This window comes from Mus caroli, unplaced genomic scaffold, assembly GCF_978045245.1.
Source record: "Mus caroli unplaced genomic scaffold, Mus_caroli_1 scaffold_6, whole genome shotgun sequence".
Lineage (NCBI taxonomy): Eukaryota > Metazoa > Chordata > Mammalia > Rodentia > Muridae > Mus > Mus caroli.
In genome coordinates this window covers 143,638,505-143,662,444 of record NW_028227261.1, presented here as the reverse complement: position 1 = coordinate 143,662,444, position 23,940 = coordinate 143,638,505, and the positions used below count along the sequence as shown (strand labels likewise).

At 40.4% G+C, this 23,940-nt stretch overlaps 2 protein-coding genes across 8 annotated transcripts in view; one reads left to right on the top strand and one right to left on the bottom strand.

Moving 5' to 3' along the window:
- The first annotated feature begins 996 nt into the window (after positions 1–996).
- On the top strand, positions 997–15,350 carry Ccne2 (cyclin E2). Of its 7 annotated transcripts, none has more exons than XM_029476032.2 (12): positions 997–1,325; positions 3,261–3,297; positions 3,398–3,491; positions 3,573–3,626; positions 4,526–4,677; positions 5,652–5,787; positions 7,780–7,926; positions 9,380–9,475; positions 9,947–10,081; positions 12,229–12,340; positions 13,117–13,274; positions 13,942–15,350. In XM_029476032.2, exons 2-12 carry the CDS (start codon positions 3,284–3,286, stop codon positions 14,053–14,055), a joined length of 1,212 nt encoding a protein of 403 aa, XP_029331892.1. In that variant the 5' UTR covers positions 997–1,325; positions 3,261–3,283; the 3' UTR covers positions 14,056–15,350. The 7 variants fall into 7 exon arrangements, with proteins under 7 accessions (XP_029331892.1, XP_029331890.1, XP_029331893.1 ...); XM_029476030.2 differs by having other exon boundaries at positions 998–1,325; positions 3,395–3,491; XM_029476033.2 differs by lacking the exon at positions 997–1,325 and adding an exon at positions 1,952–2,119.
- Positions 15,333–23,940, bottom strand: part of Ints8 (integrator complex subunit 8) — a 48,870-nt gene continuing 40,262 nt past the window's right edge. Inside the window, exons 23-27 of the mRNA XM_021159236.3 lie at positions 22,427–22,477; positions 20,681–20,754; positions 20,518–20,582; positions 20,210–20,253; positions 15,333–15,536 (exon numbers count right to left, since the gene is read on the bottom strand). Of these exons, the coding sequence (XP_021014895.1) occupies positions 15,420–15,536; positions 20,210–20,253; positions 20,518–20,582; positions 20,681–20,754; positions 22,427–22,477 (351 nt within the window). The 3' untranslated portion in view covers positions 15,333–15,419. The remainder of the gene's footprint in view (positions 15,537–20,209; positions 20,254–20,517; positions 20,583–20,680; positions 20,755–22,426; positions 22,478–23,940) is intronic.

Sequence of the window (23,940 nt, the reverse complement as noted above, 5' to 3'; positions counted from 1 at the left end):
TAACTTCTGTTGAGGAGGAAGAGCAAAAATAGCTTGTATTTATTAATCAATTCTATGATTGGTCAATATGGAGTCTGTACATTTTCAAATTTAATGTCTATCAGTATATACTAGCTATATAGAAAGGTTTCATTAACATTTTATGCCTACATAAAAGTTTGATCGTATTTGCCTCCCATTATCGACTTTACAAACAGTCCCCTATTTCATGTCTCGCCTTCCAAGTGCTGAGGATCAAACCCACGATAGGCCAAGTGCTCTACCACTGAGCTGTAGGTTCTACATGTGAAAACATACCATACTTCCCATTCTGAATGTATAAAGGCTTGTAAGTACCTTGTTTTACTTTTTAATTTACTTCTGGTTTTTCAAGACAGGGTTTTGCTGCCTAGCCTTGGCTGTCCTGGAACTCACTCTATAGCAGAGGTTGCCTCAAACTTAGAGGTCCCTTGCTTCTGCCATCTGAGCTTAAAGGTGTGTACCACCACTGCCAGCTTGGTATCTTAGTTTTCGTTGATTTGATCATTCTCATTTTGCTTTCCCTATGGCTACTCTGTTCACGTAATACTTAGATATGCCCACAGTACATTTTTAATGACGTACGTACACTAACTTATGCGGTTGGACTTATGATACTTAAATCCAATCCCATGTAAACGACAGCCCTCGTTCACCTACATAGGCCACCAGTTGGTACTTTTAGGACAGTGTCTCACATAATCTAGGCTGGTCTTGAAGTCACTATGGAGCGGAGGCTGTAGGCCATCAGTTTTACTTCCACTCATTTAACACACCTCTGCTTTCTTGCCATAACGGGTTAGATCTCTAAGCTGTACAACAAGACACAGCTCCGGCAAAGGGAGGCAACTCCCTCCCTCCCCTCCTAGAGTCTTGATAAGCAATTATGGGTTGGGTGAACGCTCCTTAGGCCTAGACAAGGCACTGGGTCTCCTCTGATCCTGTCTACGTGTAAAGCTGGGAAAGCCAGCTTTAGCCGGTGTGAGGGACCATGCGAAGACCCGCGAAGTGTGACGAGGGCCTTCCTGGGCTCTTAACCACAGCGTGGCACAAAAGGCCCGCCGCGGCCCGAGGCCTCCAGGTGCATCTCGGGAAGGGCCGGGCCGCGCGGCCGCTGTCCTTGGCGCCCCGGCACCGGCTCACTCCGGACCAGGATGGCTAAGCGCGGGACCGCCGGCCTGCGGGAGCCCTTCCTCCGCTTCCGCGGCCTGGGGGTGGTCTTTGTTCCCCAAGCGGCGTCGCGCCCCGGGACTGTGTGTGCCGTGTCACCCGCAAGCCCGGCCTGAGGGTGCGCCGGGCGCCGAGAGGTAGTCGGAGCCCGGAGCTTAGGAGCGGCGCGGGCGGCCCGCCACGTCCCGGCCGCGCTCGCAGGCGGGAGGCGCTCCCGCGCAGGCAGTTCGCGCGGGCTCCGCAGGGCGCGCAGGCTGCGGGGCAGGGCCGGGGCGGGGCGCGGCGCGGCCCGGGCGCGCACGAGGTGCGGCCCGTGCTGCTCTCCGGCCAGGTCCCCAGAGCCTCGGCGCTCGTGCGTGCGGACGGGGAGGGCGCCCGCTGGGGTCCCGAGAGGTGGTCAGCGCCGGAACAGGCGTCTGAGGAGAAAGGCAGCGCGCGGCGCCAATCCTTCCCGCGCGGGCTCTGGGAGGGAGCCGTAGGCAAGAGCGGAGTGGCCGCTCGGCGGCGCGCGGGGACAGGGCTCCCACGTACCTCGTCCAGCCGCGCTGAGGCACCTTCCTGTGCGCCGCCGCCCGCTCGTCGCCCCGCGGATGGCTCCGGCTCCGCACGTGGCGGGCGGCGCGCTCCGGCGTGTTTACATTCTGCGGCCGCTCCACGTTGTGCTGCCGTCCTCTCCTGCCATTGGCCGGCTCCTCCCGGAGGGGGTGGGCCCTCAGGCTCCCGCTCCCGGGCCTCTGAGGAGACTTGGGGTTCCCCCCCCAGCCCTCCCAAGGCCTCTCCCAAAATGCGGAGCCGAACCGCAGCCTGACACCCCGAGATCTAAGAGCCACCGTGAGGGGCCCCGGCGCGAACTGGAAGGCGTGCGGGAGCCTGCGGTGGGCAACCAGCATGGGGGAGGAGCCTCTGAGCCGTGCAGCCGCGGCGCGCGCAGGTGAAGCGCCGAGAGGGGCGGAGGAGCGCGGTCCAGGAGGGCAGCCGTACGGCCACTCGGCGCCCGCCCGCCCGCCCGTCCGTCGGCGCGCACTGAGGGCAGGGCGCGGCGCGCGCGGGCGGGCGAGCTGGGCGGGCGCGGGTGGGGGAGGGGAGGGCGCCGGCCGAGGTGTCAGTCTGCGGCGCATGCGTGCGGGGCGGTCCGGGCCCGGCCTATATATTGAGTTGGCGCCGGCGCCAGCTGAGCCGAGCTGTGGAGGGTCTGGCGGTGAGGAGGTATTGGGGACAGGGGCATGCGGGAGCTAAGGGAACCACGTCTGGCGGGAGCCATGGGAGAGGAGAAATGGGGGGCGGGGGTGGGACAAGAACTAAGAGACTGGAATTCAGGGGTTCCCGAGGTTGGTCCCTGTCAGGATTCTTGTCAGGAGGCCAAGCAGAGGCAGGGGATGGAGTGTGTCCCCAAATGAGAGGCCACGGCAAAGCTTCTCTGGGAGCTTCTCTGTCCATCCTCATTTTGGGAAGGTCTCCCGCGCGAGAGGATTAAGGTGGGGATCACTTCACCGAGAGATTCTTAAGCACAGTTTTCGCCTTTAATCCTCCCCCCCTTTTCCTTCTGCTCTTCTGGAATTGGGGTCCCGTCACCCCTGCAAGCGACACTGCCCGCCGGGTGGGGCTGGGAAGGAGGGAAAGGAGCCTGGAGGACGTGACACCAGAAGGTTCCCTCCACCCCCTGCTTCCCCGCCACAGCCGCTCTCCAAATTGGCGCGGAACCGGCCTCTCCACAGCCCGCTCTTGGAGGCTCCCAGGCGCCTGGCGGGCCGAGGCCAGGACGTGCCTTTCCCACCCTGGTTGTCCTGGGGAGTGCATGAATGGCCCAGATGATCATCTAAAGGGTGCTAGGGGACTTTGCAAATTCCTTAACGCACTTGCGTTCCCAGGGTACAGTTAAGGAAATGAAAGCATGTATGTAAAATTACTGAGATAGCGAGTGTATTTCAGAAAATAGTGCAGTATTTTATTTTTAAAGGTTTAGGCCACCTTCTAGTAACGTTAGCTGGTAACTTGTGAATCCGTTTGAATTTGGAACTTGAAGATTATGGATGACTATGTTCTTGATTTTGTTTTCCTTCTCCCCTATTTAGAGGTTTCATAGTCCTCGAAGAGAATGTCAAGACGCAGGTAACAGTGTTAGTCTTGGAGACATGTTTCAAAATTAGCTGCTGCTTTTGAAATATATGACTTACTAATTAAGCTTCCTTTCTACAATTCATCACAGTAGCCGTTTACAAGCTAAGCAACATGCCCAGCCCAACCAGCCAGACTCTCCGCAAGAAACCCAGATAATTCAGGCCAAGAAGAGAAAAACAGCACAGGTGATTAAAGGAAAAAGAGGGAGAAAGGGAAAAATATTCCTTGCTGAGACCTTAGTTTACATGTTCTTTTTTATTCTTCAGGATGTCAAAAAAAGAAAAGAAGAGATCACCAAGAAGCATCAATATGAGATTAGGGTAATGCAGAACTGGACAGGGTGGGCTGGGGAAGAATAAGAGTAGAATCATGTGTTATTGCCTTACAGTAGGAAGATTCTGATACCTTAGAGGTGAACTTGAAGGAGGTTCATATAAGCCTGAGTCCTACAGCTGCAGTGTAGATGGCTTAGAAGCAGCTGGTTCCCTTTGGTAAATCCCTCCCTTGTGGAGCTGGCTGGTATACTAGGCCTGCCTATATACTGTTCTTTGTTCACTTTCAGACTACAGTGGAGGGCCCTAATAGCTAATGAGTGGCATAAAAAGGATGTGAGATCACTGTCAGTTTGGCAACCCGGCTTTGGAATCCCTTCCTATGTGTTTACTTGGAGATGGTAATTCTTTCAAAAAGATTCTCTAAGTGACTCCACTTGACTAAAGTTTTGATGTTTTCACATTCAAGTATTAGAAAACACTTTAAAAAGAGCTATTTTTTTAAAGTATCCTTGCTAGAATTTCTAGATTCAGAGAACTAGTCTTAAAATTATTTCACTTGACATTACAAATGCATGTTATTATTTCAGTACATTAAGTATTGTATTACCTTGTATTACCAGGCTTCGTTATCTAACTTATGAAGACTAATATGAATTATATGGCTTTTAAAAATAAAATACGGGGCTGGGCGTGGTGGCACACGCCTTTAATCCCAGCACTTGGGAGGCAGAGGCAGGCAGATTTCTGAGTTCGAGGCCAGCCTGGTTTACAGAGTGAGTTCCAGAACAGCCAGGGATACACAGAGAAACCCTGTCTCGAAAAAAAACAAAAAAACAAAACAAAAGTAAAATACATCAAATTGGCTATCATTTGAAATTGTAGAACAAAAGCCAAAGTTTCTTAATGCACTAACAGATTTTTCTCTTTCTGTTTTGAAATGACAGAATTGTTGGCCACCTGTACTGTCTGGAGGAATCAGCCCTTGCATTATCATTGAAACACCCCATAAAGAAATAGGAACAAGTGACTTCTCTAGATTTACAAATTACAGATTTAAAAATCTTTTTATTAATCCCTCACCTCTGCCAGATTTAAGGTAAAAAAAAATTTTTTTTAGTAACTTTATGCCAAATGTTAAAAGTGGTAGAATTAAAACAATGCCAGGTATTTTCTTTTGACTTAATATAAAATATGGAAACTTGATTGGGGGGGGGTTGTTTGTTTGTTTTTTAGTGCTTCACTTACTGAAAATAAGCATGTATCATTCTACATGAGATGATATTTGCAAATGATAGCAAGTGATATACTTAAAACCCAAACTTGGGTTTTACTTCACTTGCTTGGTAAGTGTTTCTAGACATAGCAGAACTGAACTACTTTTTAAAATGTAGCTTAAATAATTTGCCTAGTTAAAATTAGAACATTTTTTAAATGAACGGTAGTTTCAACTGACAACTCTACTTACTCCTTACCAAGTTTACTATCAGTTGTGATATGATTAAGAAATAGAGCTTATAGAAAATATTCATATAGTAATTGACATTTGACTTGAATAAGCATATTAATGGAGGCAGACAAACTATCTCTGCCTGATACTTTGCTCCACCTTAAAAATCATTATAAATGATGCTGCTATATTTTCAAGTGTTGAAACTTAATTATCACTGTGATCATATACTTATTTTTACATATACATATATTTATTTTTCTGGTGTTTAAGAGTTATCTTACTGGGTGATAATGATACAGGCCTAGCACTCAGGAGGCAGAAACAGGCAGATCTCTGAGTTCAAGGGCAGCCTGGTCAACAGAGTGCCAGGATATCCAGGACTCCTTGTTTCAAAAAAACCAAAGTTATTTTAAACCATGACTTTTACAAATTATATATATATAAAAAAAACAAAACAGGATTATGTAGCATTCCTGAGATTTACCAACAAGGTGGAAATCCAGTAATTGCAAGTTGGAGTTGGATATTTGAAACTTGTGTTTATGCTACTCTAAACAAAACTTGTATAGGTCACAACTATAAATTATGTGTTTCCTCTCCCTACCCTCTTCCCCATGCAGCTGGGCATGTTCACAGGAGGTTTGGCAAAACATGTTACAAAAGGAAAACAGATACGTGCATGACAAACATTTTCAAGTTCTGCATTCTGACCTGGAACCACAGATGAGGTCAATACTTTTAGACTGGCTTTTAGAGGTATGTTCTAAAAGACAAATATTTCCTTTGCATCTATGACAGAAAAATATGTACATGGGTATTTGATATATGCCTTCCATGAGACTTCAGAGTATGTTGTCCACAGTGTAGTTTGTAACACCTAAAGTAGAATAATGACTTGATATATTTTCCCTTGTAGTACAGCTGGGGACTGAACCAGGACCTTACATGCTAGATATAATCCCAGACCAACTATCTTTTTTAAGAATAAAATCAGGAGTTGGGAGCATAGCTCAATGGTAGTGTGTACTCAGTACCAAAGCAAAGAGTAAAGTCCTAAGAACACATCTTCAATATAACCCAAACCAAAATCAGAAATTCCTGTTATGTGTTAGGTCTGTTTCTAGTTGAGGGGGTGCTCAAGGAGAATGTAGAGTTGACTAGGTTTTGAATATAGGCATCCAAAGGACCAGCTTTGGAGGCCCCCAGACATCCTTTTTCTGCCATGAACGTTGGTTACCCAAAGCCCTTAAGCCCTTTACATCCTATTTAGCTTCCATTATAAAATGTGCTCCTGTTCCTTTTAGAAATACACTATACTCCTGGGTATTGATGGTAGTATATCCCTGTAACCCACAAAGGCTGAGGCAGGAAGATTGGGAGGTTAAGGCCAATCTGGCCTAATAGCCAGTTCCTGGTCAGATGGGTTACACAGTAAAGCCTTGCCTCAAACAGAAAAATATGCCAATAATTTAAAGGAATGTCAGTAATTTTGAAATGCCTATAGATATATATACAAATGTATTATTGTAAATTACTTGATGTTATACTGATTTTCTTCCAGCTCTGGATTATCTGCTCTGTAGCCTGATGGGAGATGGGAGATTAGATTGAGGAAAGAGGATTTACAACTTTCAAGCAAATCAGGGCAGGTTACAGTGATACTACCTCAAAATAAGGGGCAGGTGGGATGTATACAGCTTAGTGGTGAAATGTTTGCCTAACACATGGTGAAGCCCTGGGTTTAATCCCTAAAATTAGGAGAATGTAGATTCATTCATTCTGAGGGAAAAAGAAAGGGTGGACCTTTTGGTAGATAAAAATATGGTATAGCTCAGAAATGTTTCCAAGACTATAAAATGAGGTTGTTCTATCAGGTCATTGTCCTTAAAGATGATCCATTGATAGCATGGAAAGGAAACAAAAATTGTTGAGTTTGTCTATTTTCATTTGGGGGGTTTCAAAATTGAACATGAGGTCCATTTCTAGTGATAATGGCATCAGTGTAATTAAGAATTATGTTAACTACAAGCTTTTACTTTTTATGCTGACACAAATATTTTCAGTCTAAGAATGTAAAAAAAGTTTGTTTGAAAAATCTTAAAGATTATCTCTTTGAAATACAACATCTATTCCTGATTTTAAGACTTTATGTGTAAATGTGAGTGCAGGTGTCCAAGGAGATCAGAGACGGGCATCAGATCTAGCACTGAGGTTATAAACAATGGTGAGCTAGCTGCCTAGACTCTGTACAAGTTCTTTGCTACTGAGTCATTCTCCAAGCATCACATTCCTGATTTTAAAATAGTTTAAGACAGGAACAGAATAGTTCTTTAAAATGCTTCTTCTCATTTTCAAAAAGGTAGATAATGGCAACCCACTTCATGGAGTAACAATGAAAATTAAACTTTCCTTTACGTATGAAACTGGCACTGTTTATTAGCAACAATAGTGAAATGTGAGGGCAATTCCTACTAAACCAAAGACAGGGGAAGATCTTAATAATCACCAATGTTACTAAAGTAGCTTGCAATAAGATCGGAAAAATAGTAACATGGAAAAACTGTAAAACTAGGAGAGCAAAGATAACAAGCTCACTCTAACAGTACGTGTTATTCCCTCCCTTATGTTAATAATGGCATCCTGAAAAACAAAACTTAGCCTCAAAGTAGCTTATAATTTGGTATAGTAAATATGACTTTCTATTTTGGATAAATTTAGGAAATAATATTAAATATTTGGTTCTTTCAGGTTTGTGAAGTATACACTCTTCATAGGGAGACATTTTACCTTGCCCAAGACTTTTTTGACAGATTTATGTTGACACAAAAGGATGTAAATAAAAATATGCTTCAACTCATTGGGATTACCTCATTGTTCATTGCTTCCAAACTTGAGGTGAGTTCTTAAATTTCATCCAGATATATTTACTGTAAATGTAGTTTTTAGATAAATACATTAATCTCAGGATACTGCCATTTTCTGAACTAAATCTTTATGGAAAGTAATTGTCTTATTCTTTACAGTGGGGATATAAGAAGTTATCATAGGTCAATGTTGTTACGATGTAGTTATATAGCACCTGAGTTCACAAGAATGGGCTTTAGATGCTCGTCAGTCAAATGCAAGAACTATTATGCTGAGTAAGAATAATGCTCTCTCCAGCCTAATAGTCTCCTAATGTTGCTGTGATGTTAAAATTTAATTGCCTTAAACTTGCAAAAATATGTAATTACCATCTACTACTTTTTAATACACTGTTGGCTGTTTCCAGTGCTCTTTGCAGCTGTATCATTTTGAGGGGTTGAACACATTAATATCCCAAAATATGTTTTTTTTTTCTTCCAAGTGTATCTTCTGAGTTTTATGTTCTCTCCCAATTCTACAACGTATGACAGATCAGTTTTTAGAGTCAGCCTGTCCTATTGTTTTGGATCTCTATATATCCAAGTCTATAGTTTGTAGCCACAGGTCAGGTTTTTCTTTTAAACCTCTGATAATTTCTAATTCTCAAGATTTTTAAGACAAACTTGCCATCAGCCAAAACACAATCTTTTTCTTCCCCCGCCTATGCCGAGGATTGAACCCAGGGGCTTGCCCTTACTTGGCAAGCACTTTTGAGTAAGTGTCATGATTTAGCCATGGCTACCTGGAACTTACTACCTAGGCCAGGTTGGTGTCAAATTCACAGATCTGCCTGCCTCTACCTCTTGAGTGCTGGGATTAAAAACATGATACCACACCTGGCCTTCTTTTGTTTCTGAAAGTATAGGCCCTACTACAGCAAGCATAAGCCCAGTATTTTCTGATAAATATACTTTTATACTAGGATAATGTGTTTAGTTTCTAGACCTTATTTTTGTTGTTTTGAGATGTGCTGAGTGGCCCAAGTGGCTCAAACTGTCTTCAAACTCACTCTCCAGCTGGAAGATGACCTTGATGTTCCTGCCTCCACCTACCAACTGATAGGATTACAGGCTTATATGCAGTGTTTCCTACACATTAGACAAGCAATCAACTAAATGAGCCACGTCTCCAGCCCAAGACACTATTTGTTGAGTGTCTTGTTTTAGTTTGACTACCAAACTGTACTAAAAAAGGTTACTATTTCTTAACTGAAATGACAGATTAAGATTGAAATACAAGGTCAACTCCAGAAAAATAAACCTTGAAAATGAGTATAGTAGCAGATAATTAGATAATTACATACCAAAAAATCTTAATGTGGTTTTGATTTATAATCACTTTGTGAAGCTGTCCTTAAAACTGAAGCCTACATATATATATGGCTATATATAATTTTGTTTTCATTTAAATTGTGCTTAATAAAAAAAAAATTTCTTAATTAAAGGAAATCTACGCTCCTAAACTCCAAGAGTTTGCTTACGTCACTGATGGTGCTTGCAGTGAAGTAGATATCTTAAAGATGGAACTCAATATATTAAAGGTAATGATAATGTCCTAAGTTGCAATTTTTTAATATAATTGTGAGTGAAACTTGGATATAAGAAAAAGCCAAACTTAAGGGCCAATGAAATGACTCAGCAAGCCAAAGGGACTTACTGCCAGGCAGGAATGACAACATTTTGACTCATGGGGGATTCACATGATGTAAAACGTTGTCTTTTTAATCTTCACATACTAGTCACATCATATGCCCACCCCCAAATTAAATATAATTTTGAACAAAATTTTAAGAAGAACCGAAATTGAGGTTTTAGTCTGAGCATATAATTCTAAAAGTTTGATGTAAAAGTATTAATATTGGTTAATTGTTGGTAAGGAAATTTACTTAACCTCTAAACTCTACTATGTACATAATATGATATGTGTGTGTGGTGTGGTGTGGTGTGTGTATATACACACATGCACACATTATATGTCATAATTAATGGGGATTTTAAATTTTCATTGACAGGCTTTAAAATGGGAACTTTGTCCGGTAACAGTCATCTCCTGGTTGAATCTTTTTCTTCAAGTTGATGCTGTTAAAGATGTTCCTAAGGTTCTTCTACCTCAATATTCTCAGGAGACGTTCATCCAGATAGCTCAGGTATTGTATTGACTCTGTTACTGGAAAATATAAGTCATGAACTACACAACAAAATGGCAGAGATAAATCGCCAACAGGAAAACGTTTGACCCATAACATTCGGTTTTCAAGTATTTACATTGCTTAATAATTCTAGAAAAGAAAATCTATGCTTTAGGATTTGGGATTAAAATTAAAATCTTTTTGATATAAAATGTGGAAAAAATATGTTTTCAACTAGTTGTCTTTAGGCTGCATAGCCCTGGCTGGCTGTCCCAAAACTTTGTTCTGTAGACCAGGCTGACCTTGACCTCAGAGATCCACCTGCCTCTGCCTCCCAAATTCTGGGATTAGAGGTGGCCTCTATGCCTGGCCTGCTGTTCTTTAATTCTGATTAAATTTTCCTAGGCCAGCATATTCTGAAAGAATAACTTTATAATAAGTAAGATCTGAAGGCTGTACTTCTGTGAAAGCAACTGAAATCTTATTCTAGGTAGGATGTAAAATTGACATTTAGTGTTGTATTAAGTCATTTAAATTAGAATTTGTATTTTAAATCTCTAAGTCAACAAAGTTGTGGAATACTTCTAGTATATAAATTTTTTAAAAGATTTATTTATTTATTATATGTAAGTACACTGTAGCTGTCTTCAGACACCCCAGAAGAGATTCAGTTATCATTACAGATGGTTGTGAGCCACCATGTGGTTGCTGGGATTTGAACTCAGGGCCTTCAGAAGAGCAGTCGGTGCTCTTTTTTTTTTTTTTTTTTTTGGTTTTTCAAGACAGGGTTTCTCTGTGTAGCCCTGGCTGTCCTGGAACTCACTTTGTAGACCAGGCTGGCCTCGGTGCTCTTAACCACTGAGTCATCTCTCCAGCCCGTAGTATATAATTTTTAATATCCCTATTAAAAAATTTTGAAACTGTTCCAAAATTAGAAATTTTTTAAGATTTATTTATTTTATGAGTACACTGTCACTCTTTGCAGACACACCAGAAGAGGGCATCAGATGCCTTTACAGATGGTTGTGAGCCACCATGTGGTCGCTGGGAATTGAACTCGTGTCCCCTGGAAGAGCAGTCAGTGCTCTTAACTGCTGAGCCATCTCTCCAGCCCCCAAATTGGAATCTTTGATTGTGAAAAATTCCACACTTGACTTCAGTGATGGTCACCAAAAAAACAGGCACATTAAAAATAAAATTGAGAATATTTGTATGAGAATTGAGTTCTGACATGAGTTTCAGCTCCCAAGAGAGCTCAGATACTTTAAAGACTTTAAGATTCCAAACATCCAGATTTGAAAATACTGGTCTCAAGTATTACTTAGATAATAATCTGTGGTAGTATTTCACTTGCAACTCCTCCAGTCTCTACCACCTTCTTGCCTGATGTGTGAGTACAAATACTAAGTTTTATTCAGTGGCCAGGAGATCAGCTTAACCTTCTGAAATCTGGCTGTGCAACTGCTACTTTTCCAGTTCCTGCATTACCACGATAATACACCACTACCTATCGAGTTGCTAAGAATGTTGCATTCTAAGCCAGGCGTGGTGGTACACGCCTTTAGTCCCAGCACTCAGGAGGCAGAGGCAGGTGGATTTCTGAGTTCGAGGCCAGCCTGGTCTACAGAGTGAGTTCCAGGACATCCAGAGCTACACAGAGAAACCCTGTCTCAAAAAACCAAATAAATAAAATAAAATAAAATGTTGCACACTAGTCTGTCCAGTTTACTGCGTCCTTTTAAAAATGAAACTTTCCTGATTTAAAATCCCACAGTGGGCTTAAGTTGTAGTGCTCCCACTTCTAAAGGTCCTGTGTAGTATAACAAAGCTACTAGATTTCCTTGCTTTCCACTGCCCACCATGGATAAGGAACAAAGGTTTTCCTTGCTTATTTCATGAGAATTATTACCGTTGGCAATGTTCTGTTTCAAACTGGCCTAGCCTGTTACCTAATTCAAAAGCCTTCACAAGCTTTTTCCAATCTAGATGAAGTGCTCACCCTTCTAACAGTTAACACTGTGTTCCTACAATTTACTCCCTTTCCTGCAATTCTGAGACTGGATGGTAGCTTATTTACTTTACAGATACACACACACACACACACACACAGTTATAGGGACACATTTATATTTCTCTTAAATTACCTTTGTTTTTTTCCTTGTTAGCTTTTAGATCTGTGCATTCTAGCCATCGACTCTTTAGAATTTCAATACAGAATTCTGGCTGCTGCTGCCTTATGCCATTTTACCTCCATTGAAGTGGTTAAGAAAGCTTCAGGTAAGACTATTTTGTTGACTTTGTACCTGTTCACAACTTTTTTTTTTTTTTTTTTTTGGTTTTTGGAGACAGGGTTTCTCTGTGTAGCCCTGGCTGTCCTGGAGCTCACTCTGTAGACCAGGCTGGCCTCGGAACTCAGAAATCCGCCTGCCTCTGCCTCCCAAGTGCTGGGATTAAAGGCGTGCGCCACCACACCCAGCTGTTCACAACTTTTAATGGAACTACAGATACTTTAATACCTTACCAAACACAAAATAAAACAATTTAGTTGATTTTTATTTTGCTAAAAGTACTTAACCCTTAGTGTATTTCCATAGTCAAAAAATAAACTAAACTAAAATAAATTCCCAGCCAAGTGGAAATCAAATACCACAATTCTACTTTGTATGAATAGAAACTGGTTTAAAAGCGTAGAAGTGAGCCTGGAAAAATGGATCAGTGGTTAAAAGCACATACTGTTCTTGGAGAAGACCCAGGTTTGGTTCCTAGCCCTCATATCTAATTCTAACTCCAGAATATCTAACACTCTTCTGATCTCTGGGCACTTGTATACATGTATACACATTCACATAAATATAAATCTTTAAAACAAAAAACACCTACCCTCAAGAGAGTCAGATGAGCAGCAAATCCTATAATCCCAGCACTGAGACCAAACCAAGAGGGAAGCCAACCTGGGCTACAGAATGATCCTTGAGAAAACTATTAATTTTTTTCAGCTTTAACGTCATGTAAGGAACAGTTTGATTAACCTTGTATTAACTTTTTAAATCTAGGTTTGGAATGGGATGACATCTCAGAATGTGTAGACTGGATGGTGCCTTTTGTTAGTGTTGTAAAAAGTGTAAGTCCAGTGAAGCTGAAGACTTTTAAGAAGATACCCATGGAAGATAGACACAATATCCAGACACACACAAATTATTTGGCTTTGCTGGTATGGTTTTTTGTTTTATGCGTTTTATGGGAGTTTTGTTTGTTTGTTTGCGTTATCTTTCATTGTTTTTTAAAATTGTGCTATTTAGTTAAGTCCTGAAACTAATGGAGTTGAAGTTAGCAACGTTTATCTAAGGTCTGAAACTACTGTGCATTACTACTAAAGACAGTTATATAAGATGATAAATGGAAAAGTAATGACCATGTTGACTTAATATAAGGGAGATAACTAAATTAAGACAGACTTGATGATAAGGGCCTAGGATGCACACTAACTAGTACTAGGGAGGCTGAGGCAGGAGGACCATAAGTTTCCAGGCCACATAGTAAGACCCTATCTCAAGAAAAATATTACTGTTAAGCAGCTTAAAATCAAGACCAGCAGCCCAGATAAGAAATTAGAAAGTTTTGTTGTTCTAGTTTTGTTGTTTTGAGACAGGGTTTTATTGGAGTCGCTATATAAACAGGGCTGATCTCTAACTCAGGGATCCCTTTGCCTCTGCCTCTCAAGTGCTAAGATTAAAGGAATGTACCACCCCCTCACCCCCAACCAAGATAGAGACTCTAAAATTAAGCTTGGATAAAAACAAATAGGTAGAGGTCTGGTTTTACTGCATACTTATTTTATCTTAACTGTTAATTACTGAATAATTTCTTCACATGTACAGAATGAAGTAAACTATGTGAACATCTACAGAAAAGGAGGGCAGCTGTCACCAGTGTGTAATGGAGGCATTATGACACCACCAAAGAGCACTGAAAAACCACCAGGAAAACACTGAAGTTAACAAGCTGGAATTGAACAAATAATGGATAGTTTCATATAAATGAGTTTTACAGGAAAGTAGTGCTGTGACTATCCTTGTCTAAGGAGTTACACTGCCGTTCTTTTACTTAAAAACTATGTCAATTTGGCACTAAATGCCTAGGATGCACAAAATCCTGGGTTCAATCCCCAGCACTACAAAAGGAAACAAAACAAAAAAACTTCAAAAAATTGGCACTAAAGAAGTATTTCCTATAAAAGAGAACTTGTTTACAAAGGTGACTTCACTCCCAAGATAGTGGATGGAAGCCAACAATTTAAGCTATAGCAGTTGTTTCTGTTTGTTACTGTGTTTCTTTAAAATCCAGTGTTACTGTATTTCTTTTGATGAACTAGGAATTTTATCATTGGAATATGGACTAAACTAGTGGTACCTTAAAGGATACATTAGCTGACACAGAACTTTGAATCTAGATTTTATATTCTTAAATTCCTATACTCTTGAATGGTGCAATTTGTTTTTGAAAATAAAATTAAGCTTATTTACAAAGGTTGTTTTGTAATAAAGTGACTAATTTATCTAAAGCTGTTTGTAACAAACAATGATAAAACTTGAATTTTATGAATGGTAAAGTTCAATCTGTTTTTAACTAGTTTGTCTGCCTTGCCATATTTCTTAATCAGTAAGGCATTGAACCAAATGTTTAAACTGTGCTCTAAATGGGAGAACCAAAGAAATTATAGACAAGAGACAAATGCTTTGGCTTCTTCTCCTCGGGGTCTTACTTGATGGAAAGGTTGCTTTACAATCTTTGTGTATCACAATTTGGGTTTTCAAACTATATAAGAAAGTCACTTTATTGCACTAAGATATCTCTAAGGCGCTTTATGTTTGCAAAACTGGTGGTCCATTTTTAAGCCCCATATTATGAGATGAGGACTGTGTCAACATGATAAAACTTTAACATATGACCTAAACTATTTTCTTATGGCAGGAAATATTAAATGTATACTTCTAGAAATTTATTTATTTAAACTTGCTGTATATAGAATAGCTACTTATACATTAAATATTTTAAGTTAGCCTTTGAAAAGGAAATTTGGGCCTAAAAAAGTTAATTACATTAGAAAAAAATGGTACCAGACTGCCAGATTACCAGACATGAACCTTGTCTCTCTTTGAAGAAATTATAAACTATTGTTAAGATATGAAGTTTTTGTATAATTTGTTTATAAACTAATTTGTTTCAGTTTGTTTTGGTCTAAAAAGAAAACACCACTAAATTGTACATATGTATTATATAAACTTAATCTTTTAATACTGTTTACTTTTAGCCCACTGTTTAAAAAATAAAATTGAAAAAAAAATTAACTAACTGCTTAAAAGTAAAGTTTTGCCATTGCTTGTAGAAACTTCTTTTTCCTTCTCTGTGCTGCCAGCTGTAATACTTCTTCAGGGTTGCTTGCATTCAATTCTGTTTGGCCAATGGCTTTGATCTTAAAACAGAAAAGTGTTATTAGAAGTTTGAAAAAAATTGTCACAGTAGTACACATAACTCAAAGTTAACTAAATCAAGTTTAAAACTACAGAAAAAAATGGCATCACATTGATCCACTTTTAGTATGGTTACCTGGAGGGACATTTACTTACACTAAATAAATTTCTGTATGCCTATGTGATTGTGTATAAGATGGTTGTCTTTAGTAACGACATCTTTATAGTTAAAGTTGGAAAGAAATCACAAGTCCTGTTTCATAAACGGGCAAAGTAGCTATGTTCTCAGAAGTAATTAGAAACACATGGCTTACTAAATATTCACAGTAGTTTCCTGCTAAGTTTGGAACCTAAAAATCTAGTTTTGTGTTTTAACTTTCTGACTCTGACTGAAATTTTAAAGACTATCTTAAAGCTATAATTAGACTAGAACTTGCTGGATCAAGGAATGCATATGGGCAAAGGCTGGTGGTGGGGTGGTAATACCTTAAACAAACCATGGCATCTCAGATAACTGGTAGAGAAGCACAGGTATTTGAGAGAACTCATACACCTCATCCGTGTGGGTGCTATAAAAATCGTGACAGGATTGATAAGGAACAGTGGGGCTGAGTGAACAGCCCTGTGATGGAGCACTTTACTAACATGTATGAGGCCATGAATCTGACTGAAACTAAGAATGAGCAAAGGAAGGCCCAAGGACTACCACGAGAATGAAATTTAAGAATAAGCAGAAGATAACTACATGAAAGCATAGAGCTATAGTTAGGGGTGGGGTTAATGAATAGAAAGATCAATGATCTAATGAAAGAAGCCACAGGTAAACAGTAAGGAGGAGGAGGATTGAAAGTATTTACTGGCTTTTGTATCTGTTAACTCTTGAAAGGGCAGTTAAAACATAGTCATGGCAATATTTAAATGTATGAAGTGGGAAATTTTAAAAACCTAGGCAGAGGGCTCAGAACTGGCCAGACATAAAGCATAGTCAAAGGACTGACATTAGGATAGAGTAGGTTACCAACTGCAGAAACTAGTTAGAATGCCAGTGGGAATGGAACAGCAAAACTTGCCTTCATCAAGAGTAGTGTAACTTCTTACCATGTGAAGAGTGGACTTAATGCATACAAATACAAATGACCTTCAAGGTGAACAGTAACTAGAAACCAGTTGGCATTCCTAAGTCCACAATGGTTAAGACTAATTCCCATAGAGCCAGGAGGTTGTCTTATTTTCTAATCTATCCCAAGTAAACAAGAGCCAAGGAAATCATTCAACATGGAAAATGTACAAAATAGGGATTTAACAGGAAAAGTCTTAAAATAACAGACTTTCAAAGACTGTTGAGGCTAGTAAGATAAACAATGAAAGAAGCTGAGGAAATGGGTAACAATGGTTTGGTAGTGGCAAGACTGTATGGTTATGACTTTTTAAAACAATCAGGGCTTTTCCAAGAAGTAAAGAAAGACACAAAAATCCATATCTAAGAGTTCTAACAGTCAACCAGTTTGACTACCATACTTCTCAGACAACCTAGAAAGCTTTAAGAAATGAATTTAAAAGCCTTGTCTGTTAATGTTGAGTGGACTGTACTTGCTGTACTTATGGTTGAGTAGGGAAGGGTGGAAAGAAGGGGCTGACTGATGGTGGAGGGGGAAGTCACAAACCTAATTTTGACAAACACAGAAGCAAGAAAGTCAGACAAGGCTATGGGCATAATGAGTTGTAGTAATACGACAGAAAGCACACTTGACAATAAGATCAATATAAAGGTAGTGAGTAGAGCTGTGGCTGAGAGGCCTCTCTCTAAGTGTGGGGGGTAAAGGATAACCTGTATCTGCACGTAGAAGAACCAGGAGTCAAATGAGGTTATGTAGTTAGAACCTATAAAGGAGAAAGGGTTTTAAAAATAATATAGGGGCGAGCCACGTATGGTGGTGCATATCTTTAATACTAGCATTTAAAGGCAGAGACAGATGATCTCTGCCTTTGAGGCCAGCCTGGTCTATGTGAGTTCTTGGATGGCTAGGGCTACATAGTAAGACCCTGTCTCAAAAAAAAAAAGCATCTAACAGTCAAGGTTGCCCAAGAGACTCCCAAGATGGCTACTGCCGTTGGTTGCCTCCCAGAGGTGCAAGATAAGTAGCTATTCCTGAAGATACCCTATACTTTAGACACACACAGGGCCAAGGCCCCGAGCTGAGCTGACCTGAAAGCCTCCTCCCTGAGGACTAGCTTTCATGGAACCAGAAGACACCAGGCAAGCTTCTCAAAGAAGGAAACAAGCAACAGTCCTACTCAGCTCTGACACCTATGAACCACAGCAACAACCAGCATGGTGCAACAACCCTGAGAGTGAAACAGTGGGACTTATACCTTGGTGGTAACCAACAGCTCTAATTGGACGTAAGACCTTCTGAACAAGAGGTTAGTAAAATCTTAAAAAGAATCTACAACCACCACTTTATCAAACCAACATAATTCCTAGCTACATTTTAAATATTTGTCCTTATACCCTCACTCCTCATCAATAGAACTCTGCAGCAGAGACCATTACATAAAACCACAACTAATCAAAGTACAGGGCTGCAGAGTCCAGTACCAACAGTACCAACAGTACCAACAGTACCAACAGATCTGGCCATGGAGTAACTCCAGCACCTAAGCACCAGGGATCATTAAGGAAGAGGGGTCTTGCCGGGCGGTGGTGGCGCACGCCTTTAATCCCAGCACTTGGGAGGCAGAGGCAGGTGGATTTCTGAGTTCGAGGACAGCCTGGTCTACAAAGTGAGTTCCAGGACAGCCAGGGCTATACAGAGAAACCCTGTCTCGAAAAACCAAAAAAAAAAAAAGGAAGAGGGGTCTTAAAGGACTTCAAAAACCAGAGGATAAGAGAGTTTGATGTGAGACTGGATCTTTTAGGAGTCTTAGTGTCAGAAGCCCATAAACCCTCACCAACGTGAGCTGAACATAAACAACAGACACACTAAAAATAGACAGGGGAAAGCCTACAAGACCCAGTCCTACACAACTACAGGCAATTAAAACTGTAGAGTGGGAGAAATAGTCTATACTAGAGAAGAGTACACCCCCAACTGGTTATTAGTTATTGCATATGTCCACATACATATACTTATGTAACGATTTCTGGGGGGGCGGGGGGAAGACCATAAATATGAAAGAGGAAGAAGGGTATAAGAGAGGGCTTAGAGGGAGGGAAAGGAAGGGGGCTGGGGAGACAGTTCAAATAGCAAAATGTTTGCCATTCAAGCCTGAACTGAGTTCAGGTTCCCAGACCACCATAAAGGCTGACCACCATGGCGCACACATCTGTAATTCTATCCTGTCTCTGTGGAGAGATGGAAAGTGAGACAATTCCCAGAAGCCTACAGATTCCTTAGTCTTATGAATCCTGCAATGAACGAAAGACCCTGTCTCAAGGTAGACGGCAAGGATCAACACTCAAGGTTGTCCTCTTGACTGCCACATATGCACCATGGCACATGCATGCCCACATATAAAAACTACAAACACGGGCTGGTGAGATGGCTCAGTGGGTAAGAGCACCCGACTGCTCTTCCGAAGGTCCAGAGTTCAAATCCCAGCAACCACATGGTGGCTCACAACCACCCGTAACGAGATCTGGCGCCCTCTTCTGGAGTGTCTGAAGACAGCTACAGTGTACTTACATATAATCAATAAATAAATCTTTAAAAAAAAAAAAAAAACTACAAACACAGTGTACACAACACACTATTTAAAAAATGGGAGAAGGTATGGCATTTAACCAAGTAGGCAAACTTCATGTTCTTTATTCCTCTCACACATTTTAGGGTATTATAAAGTCATATACTTTATCTGAGTATGTCTTAAAAGGTACTAACAGCATGCACTTTTACTAATGAGTAAAATCAAGAGAGTATCTGCAGTAATACTGAGTGTAAGATGGATGGTTCAGTGGATAAAGGAGCTTGCTGCCAAACCTGATATCCCAAGTTTCCATCTTGGACACTCACATAGTAGAAAAGAACAGACTAATGCAAGTTGTCCTCTGACCTTAGACCATACCCACACATACATAGAAATGTTAAATAAATAAAGAAAAAGAGATACATGAGTCAAATTTAAATAAATTACTTACTCAGTAATTGTTGGGCAATAACTAAAAGACAGGCACCATAGTTGTAGGAATAAGCCAAGTCCTCATAGGACAGTAAATGTTGGTCAAATGCATGTCAAATGTTGGTAAGTGTTACAGAAGAGGAAGAGTTAGAGAGGGTGGGGGGGGGCGTGTTATTTTGGAAGATGACAGGGAAGGCTAACCACTAAGATGGCAAAGAAGAAACCTAAAGGAAGCTAAATGTTCCTGAATAGAAAATGTCAAAAGTCCTTAGAGAATGAGTGTTCTTGACATGTTTAAACAACAGTAGGAATACTTGTACTGAGGTCAGCCAAAGGGAAAAGAAAATCAGCTCTAAGGATTGTGTGAGATGAAAAATCATTTGAAGATTTAGAACAGAGATATAAATGTTCTAGTATGTTCACATTAGCATGACAAATAATGACAACTAAATTCTGGCAGTAAATGAACAAACAAGATCTTTCCACAATGGCAAAATTCTAAATTGTTTAATATTCTGGAAACAGCATCACTGAAGAAAGGTGTAAGGCAACTTACTGCAATCTGTCTTTTATCTGTTTCTCCTCTTTTATGATGAAGATCTGAATGTATCAGTTAAGAATCATAAAACAACTGTTCTACATGTACCATCTCCACTGTTTGAGACTGGCTGAAGTAGTTTAACTTCAAGGTTATTCTCAGTGTGTGTACAAGTCACACACATTTTGGAATATGTACATACATACAATCATATATATAATACTCTTTTTAATCCTGCACTGTTTCTAGCTTGGAAATATGTTCAAATGGAATACTTCTGTAAGCAGACATGAACTGCTCTATCCCATGCAATGGCGGAAGGATACAAGTCAAGTACTCCAAGATTGTCACGTCCCAAATGTAGTCATAGTAGGAGTCCATAGCGTCATGGCTGCAAAACACGATCTCATTACTTCTTATGCAAAACAAACAAACAAAACCAAAAAAACCCAAAAAACCCAAAACCAAACAAACAAAAAAAAACCATACCTGTTTTGTTCCTGCAATGACTTGAAAGCTGTTTTGTAGTCAATTTCTCTGAGGAACTGACATAAAATTGCCACCTATGTAAACAAATGATTTAAAAAGGTAACATGATCCTTCTGGTATGAGAGGGTAATCTTTATTTTTCATATTTATTTATCTTATTCTATTGGTGTTTTGTACATGTATATCTGGGCACCATGTGTCCTTGTGGCCTGTAGAGGCCAGAAGAGGCCAGAAGAACTCCCAGAACTGGAATTACAGATGGCTGTGAGCTGACATGCGACTGCTGGGGTCTGAACCTATATCCTCTGGAAGAGAAGAAGCCAGTGATCTTAACCACAAAGTCAAACTACTCTCCAGCCCCACAAATATACTCTTTAGAAGACTTAAACTAATATTGGATGAAGTCAGTTCATGTTCATGGATCCCATTTCATTTTCACTTCAAACCCCTTTACCCAACAGTTTTCTGTCTCTCTGACCGAAAACTCATTTATCAGTGACCTAAATTACAGTTTTAGATCTTTCTTCATTGAAGAAGAAGTTGAAGATGGAAACTGCCAAGCAAATGTCCCAGCATTCAAGGATATAGACACATGGAACTGTACTTTTCAAAGCTGCAGATATGTATCACTTTTAAAAAACACTAAGTCATCAGTCTAAACACAGACGAAAGCATCCAGCTCAATCAGGCAGGGTCTGGATGCCTACCTTGGCAGGAACTGGGAATACGGGTCACAGCTATAACACTTACTACCATTTGTAAAGATCAGGGTTTATTTCTAGTATTAAAAAAGCAAAGATTAAAAATACAAAGTTGAAATGAAAAAAAAAAAAAGAATCAAAACAAAAACCAAAAAATGGATGGTGGTGGCTTCCAGCACTCGGGAGGTAGAGGCAGGCAGATCTCTGTGAATTTGAGGCCAGTCTGGTGTACAGAGTGAGTTCCAGGACAGGAAGGACTACACAGAGAAACCCTGTCTGGAAAAACCAAAACCAAAACCAACAGCAGTAACAACAAAACATATATGTCTTAGTACCTTTACAAAACTGAACAATCATCACCGTGAATTCTAAAGTACCTTCCTGTAAGAAATCCAGTGCCCCAGAGCAGGAACTCTTCACTCCTCCACTGAGCCTCTCAGAACCATCAGACCACACCGTGTCTCTACAGACTTGCCTACTCTGAGCATTTCTTACAAACGAATCAAATCTTAGCAATTTTCAGTGAATCCATTCTGTAGTACACATATGTAATTCATTCCTTTATATGGCTGCAGGATTTTGAGGTATAGATACATCATTTTACTAAACCATTTACTATTGAATGGACACTGGAATTTTATCCCCCCTGGTATGAACATCCAAGTACACCCTTTTCTAATTCTCCTGAATATTTAACTAAAAGTGGAGCTACCAAACCATTTGCCAAAGTGGTAGGGTTTTGTGTTCCTGTAGCATGAGAATTCTAACTCTTCCACAACCCTGGCTGATTTTCATTTCCCCAATGACTAGGATACATATTATCATAATAGGAAAGCATGAAGTGTCTCTTTTCCAGTGAAGTTCAATGATCAATGTTTACTAATTCCTACCTGCATCTAGTTCAGGTCTACAAATTATTAAGAAATTTAAACATGCTAAGCTACTAACAGCCTTTATGATAATAAAAGCTACTTTCTAGTATGAATTTACATATTAAGCCTAACAGACATAAATATAAGCCAATACTACAGTATCACAAACTAACCTGTGTATGACAATTCAGCAAAGAACAGCATTTTATCATTCGTTTTATCACCTACAAAAAGACAATAATTATTTTCAAAAACCAGCTCCCACTGAGTGTAATAAATGTATCACTCTGCTACAGGATGTCAACAGAAGAAAAGCAAGAAGGATGGTGGAGGACAGCAAATATGTGGGAATTCAGGGCTTTCCATTTAATTTTGCTATTTTAAAAGTATTATAAAGAAATAAACTACTAAAAATTCTTTAGATCTTACTTTAAAAACTTGTCAAGTACTGAAAGTTTTCACTTGTTATATTATACTAGTGGTCTAAATTAGGGTTAATTGCAATGTACTTAAAAGAGCCAAGAGTAATCCGGAATGAGGTAGAGATGGAAAATGGAAAAAAACATGTCAATGGTATGTAGCCAGCAAGTATAAGTTCAGATCTAATATAAAGACCTAATGGCCAGCATAAGAAAGAATTAATGTGGGCTGGAGAGATGGCTCATTGGGTAAGAGCACTGACTGCTCTGCCAGAGGTCCTGAGTTCAAATCCCAGCAACCACATGGTGGCTCACAACCATCTGTAATAAGATCTGATGCCTTCTTCGGGTGTGTCTGAAGACAGCTACAGTGTACTCACATACATTTAATTAATTAATTAATCTAAAAAAAAGAAAAGAAAAAAGAAAATGAAGCCCTGTGCTGGGTAGGGACTGTACCAGTGTATGTGCGGGCAGGGGCATTTGCACATAAACCCTGCTCTGTGAGTGGGCTGTGCGAAGAAGGTGGGGCTGGGTTTCACTCTGCAAAGCAAAAACAAAAACAAAAAACAAAACAACAACAACAAAAAAAGAATTAATGTTGTCTTGTATGTTGAGTAGCACACACAAAATCGTGAGTGAGACCAGAAGATCCCAAGATCAGAATGGTGCTCAATGTGAACTAAAAAATACCTAGTAAGAGTGGATCTTAGGAGCCGCATGGTGTGCACACCATCAGTCCCAGCACTCAGGAGGCAGAGACAAGGGGAATCTCAAAGCAGTCTTGTCTACAGAGTGAATTTCAGGACAACCAGGGCTAAGTAGAGAGACCTGTCTCAAAAATGACAAAGAGTGGACCTAAAGGCTTTTTTGGTGTGCTTTTTAAAGATTTATATATCATATCCCAGGCTGGCCTCAGACTTGTAGTGATGTAGTAATCCTCCTGCCCGAGCCTTCCAAGTGCTGGGACCATAAGTAACTACCACAACAGCTGACTCCTGTCTTAAGGTACTCTTATCACAAAAGAGGGTAACTATGGAAGGCTGTGCACATTTACTCCAGTGTCCCTTCGTAGGTTTATCATACACACATAAGAAAGGCAGCTAGGCAACAGAATCTATCTGATTTGAGAGCTAAGTAGATATTCTAACAGGATTAGTTAAGTGAAGAAAAAAACTAACCACAGTGCTTGGGACTGGGGCTCAGTGTTTGGTATTTTGGAGGGCTTTGTGGAAGGGCATGACAAAGACACAGAAATCAGTTCTCAA